Raw genomic sequence first — 19,070 nt, forward strand, 5'->3', positions numbered from 1 at the left:
GAATTGGAAGGCGGGAGGGCAGTCACGTGATTGCAGCTCAGCGACGAGAAGGAGGGTTGGTTGATAGGAAATTAATGTTGTCTCTGTCATCTGCAGTCCACAGCGAAGCACGGCTCAGTGCCGTGATATTTGTGGGCGAACAACTGCCTTGGAGCGTAGTAGGATCATCTCGCAAACCTGTCGGTCGTGCTAACACGTGACCTCATCGTGTGGAGTGACCGAACGCCTTTGGCTTCTCTCCGCTATCCGTTATTTCATCCCACTCCAACGTTTACCTTATCGCACGTGCAGTGGTCTTGAAGCACGTTGGCATGGTTCTCATCGAAATCTGTTGCTTTCGATGACACAACGCTTCAGAATGAGTTGTTAACTTCTTTAAAGCCCGCAGGCATCCCTCTTTTCCCGATATGTTATAGTAGGGTTTACATTGTGAACAGTGTAGTCTATGTATGTGTGTGTGGTTGGTTATCAGTGTATATATATCATAATCATCACCCAGCACCTGGAGTAGCATGCCAGGCGAATAGCCAGGCAAACATCTCCAGCTTTTCATTAAAACATTTCTCTCTCTCTCTCTCAAAGCCGCTGGCCTTCTTGCGGACGCCCCATTTTGCGATGACAGCTTCATCTATCACTGGGATGTCGTGCTGGTGTGCGGGACCAATCTTGCAGCTGGTATTAGTGGAGTAATGCGCGCTCCAAGACTACCACAAGGTCAACTCTCGTGCAAACCGGACCAGCATATCGGCGAGAAATGCTTTAATGAAATGGAGACCCGCCCACAATGACGCTAGGTGTCAACTAAATCACCATGCAGACTGTGGATAGATTGCAGCCAGATGAATGCTCATGCCGAGACAGCCGAGGCCGCGTGTTGGCCGCAGCAAGGTATTGGGGAGAAAAGGGTCACCGTACGTTTGCATGCAGCCCCGTCATACCCTTTCCTCCAGACACGTGTGGCACGTACTCGTTTACCACGGGCCGCGGTGTACGAGTATGCGCCAGAGGTGAATGACAGTTTATACCAACAAAGGAACGGCAAGAACAGACATTGGTAATCCAAATACGAGAACGTTAAGAAAATAGCAGACATCGGCAGCGGTGACTCAACGAATGCAAAGGATAAGAATTCGGATAGCAGGAATCAAACCCAAGCATTCTGCGTGGCAGCCATGTATTCTACCACAGAGCCACGCCAAGTCTAGAACATGCGTTGTAAAAACACCCTATGCAGGCGTAATGTCGATGCAACGTCAGTTGTAGCTGCAGTGCTCGCTATATAATTTTATATCAAAGCAATAAACGTTACATAAGTACTCCTATGATACAGGCGTCATGTCGGGTTAACGTCAGTTATGGTTCCAGTGTTGGATCCGCTTTCTAGCAGTCTAATAAACATTACATTTGTATTTTTATGAGTCAGCAAGCTATATTCAAGCGTTGCTCGACCCCGTAGTAATACGCTAACGAAAGTTACGTATGATATTCACATCGTCGCACCGTGAAGTGCACTTCGTTCCGATAATACTGACGTATGGGCTGACCTTACGTCAGACCATAGGTTACCCTTTAAACACCAGTGTTGTCGTCGACGTGCCTGGTAAGCCCACAATGCGCAAACTAATACTACACTTACAAAAACACGTCGATCTACCTCGTAATGCTTGGCTCAAAGCCAAAAAATGCGGCATAGAACTACTCTCTGACTGCTTCGCACGAAACCGATTCCCACAAGCCGTGGGACCTGCCGAATTTTTTTTCCTAGGACATCTTTGAAAGCCCAACTGAGATCGTTGCCAGTCACGCTATGAAATTCCGTATCCTGTTCACTACATTTAATCAAGGTTGTGTTGTTATTCAAGGTTATCTTGTTGGTAAACGTCAAACTAAACCTATCAAACCTCCACCTCCCCCCCTAGCCTACAGAACAGTCGGTGAGAAGTATATAGCAAACGCTTACGCATCACTCAGGCAGCTCCTAGAGTCGATTCCACGTGAAGTTATAGGCATTTGTAAGGGTAGTTCACGGAAACAATCTGCTGCAACAAAAAATACTTTGCGTTCCATTATGCAGTAATGTCTCCGATGATGTTCAGGTTTCAAGGATGAGGAAGCACCCCGACGATGACCACAATGGTGCCATGGGAAGCGTACACGTGGCGAACAAACGTTTGGCCAGTCTACTCGAATTAAGAGTGACGTGGTTTGAACAAAATAAATGCACTCACGTAGAACAGAAAGGAGTAACGAGGACGCGAACCATATGGCTTGGATGCAATATGTACGTCATTTTCTCCGGTGTATTCCGTTCGTAATAGCACATCTAAACCAGGTAACTCTCGATGAATGGCCTCGATTGCCACTGAACTATCGTTCCTGGACGGAAAGAATTTTGCGTATTGCGATATCTTCAAGAATTTATTTATAAGCAAATAATTTCGACTTTTTGGTCATTCGAAAACAAGCTTTTCTTTCACGAAAACATAGCACATTCTGCAATCGCAGACAGACAGCTGGAAATGAATATAAACCTACATACAAGAACAGTGGTATCATACAAGATAACAATAATAATGCCCGTAACATATCCGTGGGTTTTTATATGGCAGTGTTAAGTGCCATACTAAAGGTATGTTATATTCAAAGCTCTTACAAATGTCACTTCGCCTTTTCAAAAATGTTACTCATTATCAAAGTACCGCCTATAAAAAAGAGCACAATCGATACTGCACAAAATGGCGAACCAAAAGTAACAAAGTGTTTAATTCAACTGAGTATACCCTCGAGGCACACAGCGTTGCTAAGAGTGGCTTGTAGGCTAAGTTTGGCATAATTCTGATGGCGACATCGCATCCTTGTTACGTTTCCTTTACTAAACGTCATTTTTTACTTTGCCACTGAAGTTGAAGCAGATTTGGTCGAAAAAATATTGTAATTGTGCGCACTTTCCCTAGTGAGCTGTATTTTGCTTCCTCCGCTCTCCGTTTGCGTGTTTTTTTTTTTTTTTACCATCAGAAAACACTGTACTTCTCTTGGTATGCTGATGCTCTCAGTCTCACTCAGGTCGAGCTGATTTCAAACCTAAGCTTGCTGAGCCTTATATGGCGCAATGGTCACGCAGATGTGACCGTCCATCGGACACTATGTACTTTGCGTAGCTAATAGCGGCGTTTCTTTAAGCCTACGATAATCGTTCATTCTAGTCCCAAAGGTAAATTCTGATAGCCGCTACGCAATCAGCAGTCTTAACATGTGTAGCCATACCTCAGGCAGGGAGGGCATTACATTCATCATTCTTGTATTTCCTTTCACTGTGGCCTGGGACCTTATGTATTCTCTTTGGGCAATATGTATATACCACCTACAACGTTTCCCCTCTCTGTGGATTACAGCAAGCTGATACTGACTTTTTCGTGCTACCAACGGCGACAGCCAACACTGTTTATGGACGCCGTGGGCTTATTAGTTGGGCCTGCTTTGTTCGTCTTCTATGGCCTTGCGTCCTAATCCTTTTGGAGTCTCTAGTCAACAGAAACGGCGGCGCTTAGACGCAGACTAGCGGTAGCGATCGCAACCGCCATAAGGTCTCTTCCGAAGCTTAATTGCGTTTGCGCTTCACGAGCATCAATATGTACTCAATAACAACTTATAAGAACATCGCCTTGTCTCTTCGAAAAGCTAATGCGGAAAGCAGGTTCCCACAGAGATCACTTTGGCGAGCGTTCGATGCTCACAGTCGAGACAGTCGTGATATACGTTGTCAATATCACTTTCACCTTTCCATTCAATAGAACTCCGCGAATGCGGCTTCTGGTCAGGAAACAACAACGATCAATATAATAAAGGAACCAGGCGCACCGAAGGTCACTGTTATAAGAAGTTATGGCAGTCAACGTGTGGTTTTCTTGTGGGACAATAGCCGTTTTCTATTCAGCGTTGACATCAAAGCTGACGATGCGGGTAAGTATGCGCACTTGCGGCCGGAAATTGTACCGGGAGACGGTATTGTTCGGTCCGGCCCCAACTCCCTGTTAATACGGCAGTGCCGTCTCACGTAGATGTGCGACGGCACACAGCATACACATTAGAACTGTTTCACACAGCAATGCGAGGTCCACGGCAAAGTCTGACTTAGAACAATCGCAGGGCGCTCTTTCCTCTTCTGCAGCAGTCGCAGGAGTAGGCGCACCCCGCACATCGCACAGCCCCGCGTGGTCGTCTTGTCCGCTTCGGGGACGGCGTCACGGGCCACTTGCTCTCGCTATCTCGCAAGCAGCGGCCACGGTCGCTGCCAGTTCGCTCGGCCGCGACGAAACCGAGTTTATCGGGACGCCTATGTCACGACATATACCATCGGACGGTGGTGTTTTTCCTGAGAGGCATGAGAATCTGCTTCAAGTCCATGACCTGCGAGAAGAAGGAAGAGAACCGGAATATGACGACGGAGCTTTTTCTCTGTTTGTTGCTACCAGCCACATTGAGTGGACGAAATTGTTTGGCCGAACATTTATAGTGGGTTACTCTTACTGGCTGTGGTAATCGAAAAGGTTGGCTTGTGTTCATTCCCTCATTACAGCACAAAATATCTGCATACTCGCGATGGTTTTAATGTCACCTGTAATGCGGTCTGCCACTGGAAGCAAACGGGGACAATACTAAAAGAAATGACACGGACAAGGGCTGACTTTCAACGGAAGTTTTATTGCACACGAAAGTTGTACGTGTTACGGAAAAAAATTTCAAAAAAAAATTAAAGCTTGACATGACTTTCTGGCATCATTACACGTGCTCCTCTAGAAATGACAGTTCTTTTTGCGACAAAGTAGGCTTTCTGTATAGCTATTAACTGCCGCACCTGTGGATGCGCCTTTTTGTTCGAAGAAGCCACTATCATCGGCGGACATCGAGACCAAAGCGCTCACGAAATCATTGAAGCTGCTCAGATAGCGCATGAAAGCTCACCATGTATAAGAAAGAACTGTCATTTCTAGAGGAGCACGTGTAATTATGCCAGGAAGACATGTCACGCTTTAATTCATCTTTGATTAAAGTCAGCGCGGTCAGCGCTCGTCCGTGTCGTTGCCTTCAGTATTGTACCTGTCTGAAAAAGTCGCGCTGTTTCGTGTTTACCACGGAAAACTTGTTTCCGCACACGCACAGACGGCGCAGCGGAGAACGTGGGAGCGAGTGGCGGGGTGCCGCACCAACCTTGTTGCTGTGGTGCCACCGGTACTGTCGGCGCGAGAGGAGATAGTAGCCATCCAGTTCGACGCGGGCGGGCCTCCGGCGGATTCCCAGGACACGAACAGACATGATGGCCAACTCGTCGAACGTCGAGTTGAACAGCTTCTTGTACTGGTAGCTGCAGATCTCCAGAGTGTTCTGCGCGACATCAGTCGATAGTTGGAGCACCGTGGCGATTGTTTATGTGATAGAGTCCTCTTGGCGCTCTCTCGCAGAGCACACTTCAGGTAGTTCGAATGCTCTTGTCTGTTATTTTATTTCTGTATTCACACAAATACGCAACGTCAAAGTTATCAACTCTCTATTATCAGTTATCAACTCTCTATTAATTACCAACTCTCTATTAAAGCTATTATGTAAAAGTTTGCTACAAAGTGGTCAGAGACTTCAAATGACACAGATGTAGGCATATGTATATTAGCTTGCTCAGTTTCATGAGCACTTGTGCGATAATGATTCGGCTGCGAAAGTATTCGAGACACGTACGGCATATGAAAAATTAGCGTAGCTTGCAGTAAGTCGCGCAAGACCGGGTCACAGCAGAGGCGGTGGGCACCTAGCTAGCTCTGGCTTGGCTAGGCTTTTACCCTCTCGCCTGTCACTTTCACACCCCTTGATATACTATACTATACTATATACCTGCTTGCTCCACTTTTTAATAGCGAAGCTGCTCTACCTCAGCGTACAGTGTGTGAACGTGCCCGAAGACTATCATCATCATGAACGAATATGTGCCACAGAAATTGGGCAGATCCCTCTACTCTCCGCTACGGCGTGGCCTGTAATAACCCTGAGAACGAGTACAGAGAGAAAGAGAGAGATAAAGAAAGAGAGAAACAAACAAACAGATGGAAAGAAAGATATAAAGAAAGAGAAAGAGAAAAATTCTTGCCGAAAAGAAATTGTTCACGAGGCTGGATTCGAAACCACGTACCTTCGATCCGAAGGCGAGCGTCCTAACCACACGGCTATCCAGGCACGCTAGCAGAGCATAGCATAGCCTTGTATAGTGTAGTGTAGCAAGGTGGTGGGAAAGGGAAGTGAGCGTGAGGAGTAGAGATGTTGAGGGAAAGGAGGAGGGGAGAGAGTAAAGCGTAGCACAGAAAGAATGAGAAAGAGAAAATGCATAAAGAAAAAGAAATAGAGACAGAGAACATCAACGAAAGAGAGAAGGTAGAGAGAGAAAAAAAGGTGGGAAGAAAGAGGAAGCAAGCATCGCTTCGTCTAGCGACCAAGTACCGCACCAGCTGGCCAAGCCGCGCATGCGCAGTAGCTAAGCCACACCCACCGACGGAGACATTGCGCGCAACCTCCACTCTATACCTCATAGCCTGGCTGCGTGCTCCCGAGGAGGAAGCCGCGCATCTCGAAGCTAGACCTGTCGGTCGACGGGGAATACGAGCGGCGACGGGCCCGTGCTTCGTTGTGCCAAGCTTTGCGCAACTTAGTGCAAAGTGCCGCAATTTTTATCCGTTTTTGAGTCTGCGTCTTTCTCTTTTTCTGTTTATGTTTGTTTCTTTCTCTTTTTGCGTGGCAGTGTGGACTATTGAATAGGCTATAGTACTCCCGCTGTACACCCTTCTTTTATTCATTCGTGTTTTTTTATCACGCGTCCTGCTCTCCTCTCCGCTTTCTTTACCATCTTTCTTTCCCTTTTCCCCTCCCCTTAGTGCAAAATAGCAAACCGTATGCTAGAATTCTGGTTGACCTCCCTGCCTTTCTCTCATTTTATTATCTCTCTTGTCTTTCTATCTTTTCTCAGTATTTATTCCCTTTCTTTTTGCTCTTTCTCTTTATTTCTCTCTTTCTCTTTCTCTCTCTCTCTCTCTCTCTCTAGTCGTTCTCTCGCCTTTTTAGTTAAGGGAAACTTAAACGAACCATCGGTATTAAACCAGTGATGAACACCGGTGCCACACGTTTCAGCGTCTCTTGTTAAGCATCCGTACAAAGTGCTTCGGCGGTGATTAAGGACGTGCCGGTTCGTGATGATGATAATCTTCTATCTACGACATACGCCAGACCTCGACCATAACAGCTGTGCTGACAAAAAAAAAACATAACCTTGGTGAAGCTTGGACAGCGAATTCAGTCTCATATAGTAGTTGAGTTTGCGTCCTAGATGATGATCGATTATAAGAGCGCCATACCTCGGATAGAGCAGAAATTTATATTTTCAATGAATCCCGGGCCATATACATTTCTTGTGTTCGAACGTACGCTAACACTTACATTCATTGCACGAAACTTGAGGTACACGTATTCCTCCAGAACTTGTGCATCTGCAGGAGTTAGAAATAAAAACGCATGTCGGTCACTCGTAACCATATGCTCGAAATCGTGATTGCAGCCGTGCAGCCGAGCGTTTCTTGACGACAGTGTACGGCTCACCTCTTGTCTCTCCGTCGTCCCAGTAAAGGTCACCGACGGCTTCGCCAGACGCATTAAGTGCTACCAAAAGCTTCATGGGATTCCTGCGACTGCGTAATAGGAAAAAAATATATTGAGCGGTCAAAGGAAAGCCCTTGATGTTTTCTCGGTACCAGTGAATAGTGGCTCTAATGAGGTTTCCTTGTTGTAACCTGAAGCTGCAGACTGTGTGCTTGTACTTCTTCAATGCACAGGAAACAAAATCGACTTCATTACGAACTTGTCACGGGCTGTCTCCTTCGTCAATTGCTCACACTATTCATCACTGTTTTTCTGTCCTACCTTGCTCTAATGTACTGACGAAATGGGAGCTGTGGCATACTATACCTTCAAATTATTCCTGTCACGTGGATTAATTCTAATGGAGGTACTATGCACAGAGCTAAATTGCCTTTGCAGTTTTGCGTTCGTAATGAGTAAAAGTATGTGATTTGTCATTATTATGGCTGCACACTTGCTTTGTCCGAATGGGATTTTAATGGGCTTATTTAGCGTCGTTTACTTTTGCTTCAGCTCAACCAAGAGGTATGCATAGTGAAATGCTAACCTGTTTTCCTCCCCCTCCTTTTTGACGTTTTGCCTTGCTTCATCCTTTGCCAAGTACTTATGTTCAGTCCAAAGGTACCGAGACCACTACGCGCCCAACGTCCTGCTCGCAGGCCCACGTCTATGGTTTACATAGGTCTACAAATTACGTCTACGTCTAGAGCTCCTGCATTCCATAGGTGTTCTACTGTGGTCTACAAAGGGTCTACACTAAATAAGTGCATGCCTTTTAGTTTCTCCAAAGCCTATTGGAAACTGAGTAGGGAAATGGCGCTCTCAGATGTGAACGACGTTGTGTGATGTGATCAACAGTAACCATACCACGGATTACAGATATAGTCAAAGGTACTTACGAGCTTTGACAACGTTCTCAACATGTGTCCGTAGCATGAATTTGAGAACACTTGTTGGAATGTCGTTTAGTCCTCTTCGAGCTATGTATGGTGTTGATTTTTTTTTTTTTGCTGAATATTAGATGCTATTTTTACCTCACGGTGGTTGTGTTCGCGTGTCCCTGCATGGGGATCACAGAGCCGCCACGGACGTGCAAGTTACACGGCCGGTTCGGGTCGAACAGCGGCGAGTAGACGGGAAGCCATTGGCCGCTCTTGTAGTTTGAGAATTCCCGACCCTGTTCCATGGCACAGTCGCAGAGAAGAAACAAATTTGAAGCCGTATTAGTGAAGAAAAAAAAGAGCTGTTATTTATAAAAGCTGAACTATTACGGAAGAGTAGAATAGACACAGCAACGATTAGTTAAGGATTGTCCTGTCAAGAACGTCTTTATTAGAGTGCAGGTGAACCTCTCATCTATTAGAGCGCAGGTTAATCTCGCATATGTCGTCTACATCATTATTGTCATCATCCTAAGAAGCAGCAGTCCTACTTGAGTCCAACTTGAGTCCAACTTCAGTCCAACTTCAGTCCGACTTTAGTACACCGCAGGACGAAAGCCTCTCCCAGCGAAATACACCTGCCCATGTGCTATCGAATGACACATTAGCAGCCACATATTGATAAGCTCAGTTATCTTGAGTAAACAATATGCAGATAAAAAGCCGTGTGAGGCTTGCTCTTGGTCACGCTTGCTCTCGGACGTTTCGCAGCCTAGAAACTCCCTCGTCCGACCGTTCGCAATTGGAAACGCCCATTGCTCATTGCGGACGGTAGGAAACCTGTATTGTGAGGTGACTTGCACAGCATAAGGAAAATGTGAGTGAAGTCCATAAAGCTCTACTGACGTGCTTTCGTCGGACGGGTCTGGGAAACCTGCCGGAAGCTCATTATATGAACATGGAAAAATGTGTTTTTAAGTGCATGCAAGCTAAGCTGCTGCAGCTATTAATTAGGTGTGACTACTGGTGGTCACGCCAATGTACCGAAGCAAGCGCCAGTAAATAGGAAGGTTCACTTCGAGCGCTATGCAATGAACTTTGCAGGCACGGGACTATGTTTCATGACCCCTTAGGCACTGAGGATGAGCTGCTGCTTACCGTGTGGTAGTCATACCACTTTCCCGCAGGAAAGTAGCCGTCCACGGAGACAACTCCCTAGACAGGAAAATGAGAGTTACTCTTTGCTGCACTGTTTTTTTGGGAGACATTTGAGGGACGCTTTGCATAAGCTAGACCAGCGCATGACATTTGGATAGGTCTGTCAACAAAAGTACCTACTTCCCGGCGAAACAACCCACTCTCCGTGTGAAGCGTATAAAGAGTTCGCTAATACTCTTACGATAGCAGTCATATCGGATGAATTTACAGAGTAATTGACAGTTGAAATACTGCAAGATATAGAGCGTTACGTCTGAGCATTACGTAGAGCGTTGTCGTAGAGCGTTACGGATAAGATATTGCCACGCCCACTTCTTGTTTTCTTTTGATGTATTCGGGTTTGACCAGCAAGAACGGTTATCAACGCTCGACGCTGTCCGTGAAGCAGTGTTCGAGAAGCTTCGCGATTGTAGTAGATCGTTTTGTTAAGATTGCGCGCCGCACGCAAATGTTCCAGCTTTGTCGAGAGATAACGCCGCCACCAGCGATATCGCTGGAAAGTTCGATAGCGCCTGTATAAAAGCCGACGCGCTTGACCGCTTGTCAGTTGATCGACGGTCGACGCTCTGTTCGCCGCTATCAGTGTATTGCTGTAGTTTGACTTTCAGTTTCCAGGCCACAAGTTCGGCCAAATAAAGAGTTTCATCTCGGACGTGCTGACTGCTGCCTTCGTCGACGTCACGACCCCGTGAAAATATAGAGCGTTACCATGTCCCCCATCATAGGCAAACCAAATTTCAAATGACAAATCCATACTTACTTCATAACGCATGAAGAGAATCGTTTACGCAGCTTATATTGCCGTCCTTAAGATACGAAACGCGAAAACCGGTATTTACCTTATTATTTGAAGTAGACCTTATAATGCCACTTATGTAAACGGGCTAAATTTGCCCTCTACTTCAGATGCTATATTCTGCTTAGTAGAGAACTATTCACAGTTCGCGAAGAGTATGCAGGGCCCCATCATTGATAAAAACGCGCGGCATTTATTTTTTACCTTCCCTAACAATTTCACGAGCACCCGTCTTCGTTTTCGGGACACGTTCTTCGTAAAAAAGCTTACTTAGCAGAGCATGGTGAAAACTTAAGAATAGCAAGCGAACATGCAGTCCTAGCAGATACTGTTAACGTTTTAGCGCAGCCTGAGCCATTCTCGAGATGGTTCAAGTAAAATGACCGACGTAACGCTATTTCGTGTCTAACCATAATCACGTTTTACTAGTTCAATTGACCAGCAAAAAAAAGCAAGTGAAGTGTTTCACATTGTGGCATGCCTTGCACAAGCTCAACTGCCTCGTTCTTCACGGTGGTATGTAGATTCCATTATTCATAGACGCATTTCTTTTCCCTTTACGTCTTTGCAGAATAAGATTACCTCCTTCCTATGACGGACGTGACTGCAGGATGTAACCTTTCGCGGTATTCGCTCGTCAATACTTATTTGCCGTGCGGCCTTTTGTGCGAAGTACGTGAGGCGTACGCGCGGGGAAAATGAAATATTGAACCTTTTACCGGTTCGAGGACGGGAGTCATCAGAAGGGCCTCGCCCCACATGAACTGCTTGTCAATTTCATACGTCTCCGTGTCGTTTGGAAACCTAGTGAACAGAAGAAGACAAGAAAAGAAAAGAAAAAGCTATTTTCAACCGATAGAAAACACGCCTTGCCCCTGCAAAAAGAGAATGAACCCCATGCTTCCTTTCTTTCTTTTTTTTCAGTGTCATTTCCATCCAAGCGTTTGCATTTTATTAATCTCGCCTGTACTGATTTTTTGTTTGTCTGTTAAGTTGGGGTATTTGAATATTCGAAATTTGCAATACGAAATTAGTAGTCTTTAATTATTATTTGATTTTCCTATTCGACCTGGGAATCTACAGAGGAGCGGATATTTGTATTCTTGTTTCTGCCGCTCTGTATGTGTACAGCAAGAGAAAGAAGCATATAGGTCGCGTCATATATTGCCTCGGATCACGGATCATTTCTGACCACCTAATGTTCAGCTTCCATTTTACTTTCTATCCATTTATCTCACAGTACGTGCGTTTCAATGGAACATTAAACCGAGCTAATCAGGCTTTCTTCGCGATGCTGTTAAATTTTGATGTCTACAAGGGAAAACAATCTTAAAGGGCCCCTAAAACACCCCGAGTTCAAAGATGAGAGAGTGGCTTGTTACACGCCTTCCCTATCCTTCCTACAGGCGCTATCTCCACCTAGTCACTCAATTTCTTCATAAAACACGTGGACAATGTCAGCACTAAGCGTTGAGCCTATCAGGATATCACGCTTTTCGGCAACACGCTGTTATCTCCGCTTGCGCAGTCGAAAACGCGCAAAGCGAAGTGAAATCAGTTGATCGTGTACTATAGTCATGCCAGACAAGGCAGAACGAGCGTGTGACTGCATGGTACAGCATGGTAGGAAGCGATTGTGAACAGACTTCTGGCGTCACGAATTGTGCCGAAAAGACGGGAAACGCCAGAAGAGAATAACGAGCTCGCTCCTTGTTTTTTTTTTTTCAGAAGTTGTTTAGGGTCCCTTTAGACGTTACGTAAGATGTACTGGTGGGCTGGTTAGTTTGACTTGATAGATGAGGTTGATGTTGACGATGGAAGGTGATGAAAGACAATGTTAAGTTTTGATGTCTACAACGGACTATTGCTTTCTCCCCAAGAAACACACGTAATAAGTATATGCAGATGTCTTATCCCAACACCGGAAGAAGAATGAAGTACAGAGTTTGGGGCTCACACGTGGAAGAGTGGCCTCGCCACGGTGGTGCCCTTGGTGTGCGCGTGGTGAAACAGAGTGTACAGGAAAGGGAGCAGCTCGTATCGAAGCTTCAGGGCATTGCGTGCCACTGCTTGGTAGTCTTCGCTGAACGCCGACGGGTCTTGAGCCTGAAAGTATGGCGAAGGTAGTAAGGGGTAAAACTCGCCCCCCGTAAATCGTAGAACCCATCTCTCGTAAACATCCTGTGTACGTGTCCAAATGAAGTAAGTGAATGCTTACACTACTTTCAATGGCATTGTTGTTTCGGACTAGAGGATAGAAGATACCCAGCTGCATCCAGCGCAAGCAGAGTTCTTCAATGGCATCGTCGTAAAACCCGCATACGTCGGCGCCTACCTGAAAAAAGCGAGAGCTTTCTTTATTACCTGTATGTCTCTGTGACTCACCATGAAGTGAAGGAGTGTATGTTTCGCGAGGACCAAGAACTCGAGAAAAATCAAAATTTGGCCACATTGTTTAGTGATCACACTGTCATGCTCAAAAGCATACTCTAAAGATTTTATACCGATCACGGTGGCGTTTTTTGTTATTACTTACAGCGTTATCTTTGAGGCTATAAAGAAAATTATTTAACATGAGAGCGAGATCAAACCACACCTCTGACTAGGTAACCCGTAGTTGAAATCTCAGCATTAATTCTGGTCACCTAGTGTGCACGTTATTAGCTGACGAGAATTTCAGAGCGATTGGTATAATAATAATAAAGAATATTTCACTCAGGTTTCGCGTCGTTTGTCGCAGCTGTCATCACATTTACATGTCACAAAAGGTCCCTAAAAAATAGAGTGATTCTCTTGTCACCATCAACGGTTCGATAACGGCCTATGTGGCTGAGGATGTCAGCCATATATGGCAAAGAAAGCTATAACAAAGAAGACACCTTTTACCCACCTGTAGCGGTGTTAATTTGGTGTGCTTTCTGTCTATAGGAGGGCGAAGGGTGAGAAGGTATCGCTATGCAGCCGCTACGCTCAGGTTCTCCATTAGAAGCGTTATCTTCTTCTCCTCTCCTGTATTTCCCACTCCCCATTTCCATACAGACGCTGAGACATGCTCCCATTTAGGGTTGCAGAAAAAGCGTCTTTTCCTCTCCTCAATCTCTCCTCCCCCTCCTTCACAAAAGAGATGCATGTCACAAAGAACAACATGTCTAGAGGCAGTTCTGTACATATCTCACAGGTTTCCACATAAACAGGTGCTTCTTTAGTGCTCGTTTATGTCGCTGTAAAGAACGCATTGAAACCATGCATGCTTCTGCTTGTCTCATAAGGGAAAACAGGTAATTAATACAAAGTGCACACATCTACCACTTTAAATATGTTTTCAAAACACAGTTTGATATAATATGCGAGTAATGAAGCTGACACCGCCTGATGCAGCTTTAGTTAATCAATAAGTTTTGATTATTTAACGTCACTAGTCTGCCTCCTTTTCCCTCACACCCTCCCATGGACCGTTCGTTCGAGTCATTAAATGTTTCGTATTGGCCCAGAGATGAATGCGAGTCAATCACCAGAGGTATGCCGAGCAGGCCAAACTCGAGCATAGCGATGATAGAGTGACCCAGGTCCGGCCAGCGGCTGGCGTTGTCGCCCAACCAGTGGCCCACGTAGCGACCACTGCCCAGGAACGTCGAGCGAGACATGACTAGGTTGCGCCGGCCTCCGGACAGCGCGTTCAGGGCACTGCACATATGTAGAAGGGGCGATGCAAAGGTCAGAGTGCAATCGCTTAATAACACCGCATGTGGTTGATTACTAGGCAGTCTTACTATCTAGTTTCATGAAAGAGAAAGGTAATATCCGCCTAAAAGTAGCTTGTACCTCGAAATCCCCCGTCAGGGCTTTTCACAAACCGAAGCATTCGCAGCTGAAGAAAGCGAAGGGGGAACATGTGCAGCTGTCCACTACACGCCTAGAAACGATGACTGAGCCCGGTCGATCTAAACGGTAGCAATGCCCGCGCCGCTTTGCTGGCCTTCGACGCATAGCGCCGCAATATGCGCTTTTTCGTCTCTACATTTGCAGGAATCACAGACGGAGGTGCCTCAAGCCACGAGAAGCAACTCACAGTAAAAAAAAAAAAAAAAATCTGGGGAGGGGCGAAGCATGTGGGGAAGGGTGTTTCAGCTCCACTAACGTGAAACCTCGGGAGAGGCGACGCATGTGCGCCGGTGTTTCCCATAGCAAAATCTTTACTCTTTGCTTTACTCGCCACCGGTCCACTAACGCACCGTAACTTTGCAGACAGGTTTCAAAAAGTGGTGTTTCAAATAGATGACGTTACCGTAGAGATGCACGTTTGCGTCTCTGGTTTGAGATAAGAAACTTGATCGCCTTGGTAAATTTCGTCGGGGATTCTGACACCGCTGCTAAGCTATACATACCGTTTTAGGCAGTAACGACGAACCTTTAACTCATAATATGCATAGCATGGACCGGTGACGAGTAGTGGGATTTACCCTCGTTTTCTGGCGCATACCCGTTTATGATTGACCGTGACGACGACATTACACGCCGACAAGGCGAGACCCTAAGGTGCTTCGCCCCTAAAATAACAAAGGAGAGATGGGGAGGCTAATCAGAGGGTACCTTTAGTTGGCCACCTTTACAAGGAAATAATAGACTGAGTGTGAAAGATCAGAGAAAAGAATTCAGAGGTAAGGATGCATAACAGAAGACTGTAGAAGCTCTCACACGGTTTCTCAATGCGCTATGACATCACAGACAGTGCCAGCGTAAGAATAAGATCTAAAGGCTTTCGGCGTCATACAGTGTCGTGGTCACAAATTGTTGCCCGAGTAACGTGGCAGTGCATTCATAGCTGCTCGTGATGGTGTCTGCTGTACGGGTCATTGCAAATGGAAGGAAAAGTTCAGTTGCAGTACGAGGAGAGACAGGAATAACGCGACTTCCCGATCACGCACTGCTAATGAATTCCTTCAACTCGCACTCGATTTTTTCTTTGGACAATTTGTTAACCAACCTTCTCAAAGAACAACATTATGTATCTCATTTTTAACCAGCAAATAGCTGGTCTTAATTAGTGACAGGGCTCTTTCAGTAGCCGTAGACTCCTCCGAGTGACAATTCAACATCCACAATTCTCACTTCGTTCAACACCTAAACGCATAATAAATTACAAGAACGCTGAGATTAAAATTCTGGTAAATTCTGGAAAACAATCTCACGCTCAAGAAAGTCAGGTGACATCTCACTCTCTACATCAAATCGCAAGTAACGTCAAAAAATCAGATCGTTCACGGATGGCTGTTCTACGAAAACGTTCATTCAGGCAGTGACCATAGTGCGCTTCAACACGACCTCGAACGCATATCACATTGGTTTAAGTTATGGCAAATGAGTTTGAACACTTACAAATGCGAAACCCTCACTATTGGTAGAAGCTCTCGAGTTCCCACTTCACATATTCTCTTCAAAGGGACGCGCACTCAAGTGCGAAATGCTATAGATATTTTGGTATTCATTTCTCACCGAAGCTGTCAAGGTCGGGGCACATAGAAAAGATAACCGCAATAGCATCGCAAACTTTAGGCTATCTCGGACCAATCTTCACAGCGCACATACTCGCGAGCTCGCCTACCAAACTTTCGTGCGCCCTCAGCCGGAATATGCGGCTGCCATCTGGTTTCCTCGCCAAGATTATCATATTAAAAATGTTGAAGCTGTCCAGAATTGCGCGGAACTCTTCGTTGCCCATCGCTCACAAAAATAAAATTATCGCTTTCGCTTCCGTACCTACAGTTTCGTATGGATATTGGACTAATCTGCTTACTGCACAAAGCAATATGCAGTCACCGTCAAATCACGATACCAATTGTAATTGTATCGCCCCTAGAGCCGTTTAAATGCTCGTGTTTTCAACGTCCGTCTGGTCGAACACATGCGTTTTGCAATAAAGTTTTGCTTCCTGGGATAAGAATTCGAAACGGGCTTCCAGATTCGGTTGGGAATATACGTGACCCAACAGTTTCTATTTTAGAAAGGAGTCCTTTCCTAATCGAATCCTCGTATATAGAATGCTGTTTCAAGTCACTTCCTCCTACCTGGCTGTTCGTACTGGCACTACTTTTTCACTGTAAAAACTGTTTTTTCTACTTTTGCGTTTATTTTTACGTATATTTTACGAATATTTTTACGTGTTTTTCCTTTCTATATATGTATGATTTCGCACAGACGTTTACGCTATCTCGCTTGTTTCTCGTAAAGGTTGCTTCGCTGTCTGTAATGTTAATTTGCATACATTTTCCCTATTCGTAAGTAATGAATTTTGCTATACCTTGTACCATTTGATTCAGCTTGTTATTTCATTCACCCTACCCCACCCTTTTTCGACCTAACGTAATGTTCAAGAGGCTGGAACCTTGGACGCATGTCTACAAGTAAATAAACATGCAGAGCCCGCGTTTCGGAAGGGTAGGGGAAAGGAAGAAAGAGGAGAGGGGAGAGGGGAGTGGAGAGGAGGAAAGGGGAGATGTGTGGAGGAGAGGGGTAGTGGTGAGAGAGAAAAGGGAAAGGGAAAGTGGTGAGGGGAAGTGGAGAGGGGGAGAAGGGTGTGTGTGAAGAGGAGGTGTGTGGAAGGGTTCGCGCATGCGCACTAAGGGTGGTCACGCCGCACACCACCACCGGATTGAACTACGCTATAAGATGCTTCACAGCTAATAAATGCCGCGCTTTTTACTGTGCAATTTGTTCGACATGGCTAGATTAACGAGGACTCCAGCAAATGTAGGGATAATTAATAGACAGTTCTAGCTGAACAGGCGTTTCTTATTCAAGTATGTTTTGCATAAATCGCCTAGTTGTGCGAGTATTCGTGAAATGTAAAGCTGGCCTGTAACAATTTTTTAGCAAAACGGCAAATCATAAATGGTAACACAGCAAGGGGTGCTCGAATTGACTCAGGGGGTTCCCGACTACAATGCTTTATTTTGTGGTTGTTCGCAGCACAGTGCACAAAGGACCTAAACTAAAGAAAAAAAGTTGCAATTAACCCTACTATACCTTTATCATCACTCTCATACTTGGATAAAAGGAGGCAGCAAATATTATCACGAAAGCGCCCACAACGATTCTCTGTGGATCAAGAGAAATCCTGCTCTCCTAACATATGCTACACTGACTGGCACAGAAAAGTTAGTTAAAATAGGATATGTGTGTGACAGATGCGAGATTTGCAGTATATGAAATTGGTAATTCCATTGCTGTTAATAAACATTAAGCGCTTCTTGGAGCCCTATTATAGTTACTCTTCATAGCGCGTTGTTGTTCATTACATTTCATTAGCCGCTTGCACGTCGCTTTTGTCCACAAGGTATTCGAAATAGTTTTTTTTTTCCTCAATATTGGCTGCGTTTACAAGAATTACGAGACAATGAAGATATCACGAACTGCCTGCCGCTTACTTGACTGTTGCTTGGCTCATGGCCTTGCCGTAGAGGTTGTGCAAATTGTAGTGGCGGTGCTTGCTGCCCTTGAACCAGTGTACAGAGTCCATGCACAAAGTTCTCTCGAACAGACGGTGTCCTTTCGTCTCTGCGCAGGTACACACGGCACTGTACTGAGAGATGAACTAAATATGAGGGCAGGAAAGGTTCTGTGCCCCTAAGAATCAAGTTATTAAACAGGACAATCCAGCTGCGTTAGGACACGTGAATCATGGATTGAAATGTGAATCATAGATCACCTCGAAACGCACGTATTGATCAGAATGACTGATTGCAGGGGCGTAGCCAGAATGGGTAGGGGGGGGGGGGAGCGCCCCCCCCCCCCCCCCGCGAGAATTTTGTTTTGCTTGCGTGTATATACACGCAAACATACAAAATCACGCACGAGCATACATAAAGTATGGTTGACCCCCCCCCCCTAAAAAAAAAAATTCTGGCTACGCCCCTGACTGATTGGGCTAGTTGGTGATTCATTATACTCGAAACCCGGCCGGGGGCGTAACTACACAGGGACACCAGAAGACAAGGACAAGCGTATACTACCAACTGAAAGTTTATTGGAAAGCACTGACGTACGGTCGAGCGCGATTTGAAGGTGATCGCGCGAGCGTCGACCAAGAACTGCAACAACGCCATGGCCCAGAATACACTTTCGAGGAGAGGGACGTATCAAGCAAGTTTCACCCACTTTTTTTTTTGCTGTTCCTTCAGTTACGATCACTCCCGTCTGAGGAAGGCACATTTTCATTTGTTTTATTTTTTATGATAACGCGATATATTTTGTTCAACTTAGCAAGCCGTTCAACTTAGCGAGCAGTGCCAAGCAGCAGCTTTACCAAATCGTATTTCAGGTATCACGCACTAAGCGCGCGTCTACATAAGAAAAATGGCAGATACAACTGTGGTTGACATCTACGTAATTTGAAGCATTGCGAGGATCGTTGCAGCCAAAGTTGCCGTTGGTGGCCACTTTGTGCCAAAAAGGCCACTTTACGACCCCGTCTGGTGATGGAAATTCCAGGTTGGCTCCATAGCTAC

General features: G+C 45.5%; 1 protein-coding gene across 1 annotated transcript; it reads right to left on the bottom strand.

Moving 5' to 3' along the window:
* Positions 1–2,404: 2,404 nt before the first annotated feature.
* LOC119387867 (lysosomal alpha-glucosidase) lies at positions 2,405–18,141 on the bottom strand. Its single transcript, XM_037655421.2, has 11 exons — positions 17,991–18,141; positions 14,079–14,250; positions 12,785–12,901; positions 12,524–12,672; positions 11,286–11,370; positions 9,711–9,767; positions 8,706–8,848; positions 7,633–7,721; positions 7,474–7,523; positions 5,209–5,382; positions 2,405–4,407 (listed from the first exon to the last, which is right to left on the bottom strand). The coding sequence occupies exons 1-11, from the start codon at positions 18,080–18,082 to the stop codon at positions 4,339–4,341; spliced, it is 1,197 nt and encodes a 398-aa protein (XP_037511349.1). The 5' UTR covers positions 18,083–18,141; the 3' UTR covers positions 2,405–4,338.
* Between the last annotated feature and the right edge of the window lie 929 nt (positions 18,142–19,070).

This window comes from Rhipicephalus sanguineus, chromosome 3, assembly GCF_013339695.2.
Source record: "Rhipicephalus sanguineus isolate Rsan-2018 chromosome 3, BIME_Rsan_1.4, whole genome shotgun sequence".
NCBI lineage: Eukaryota > Metazoa > Arthropoda > Arachnida > Ixodida > Ixodidae > Rhipicephalus > Rhipicephalus sanguineus.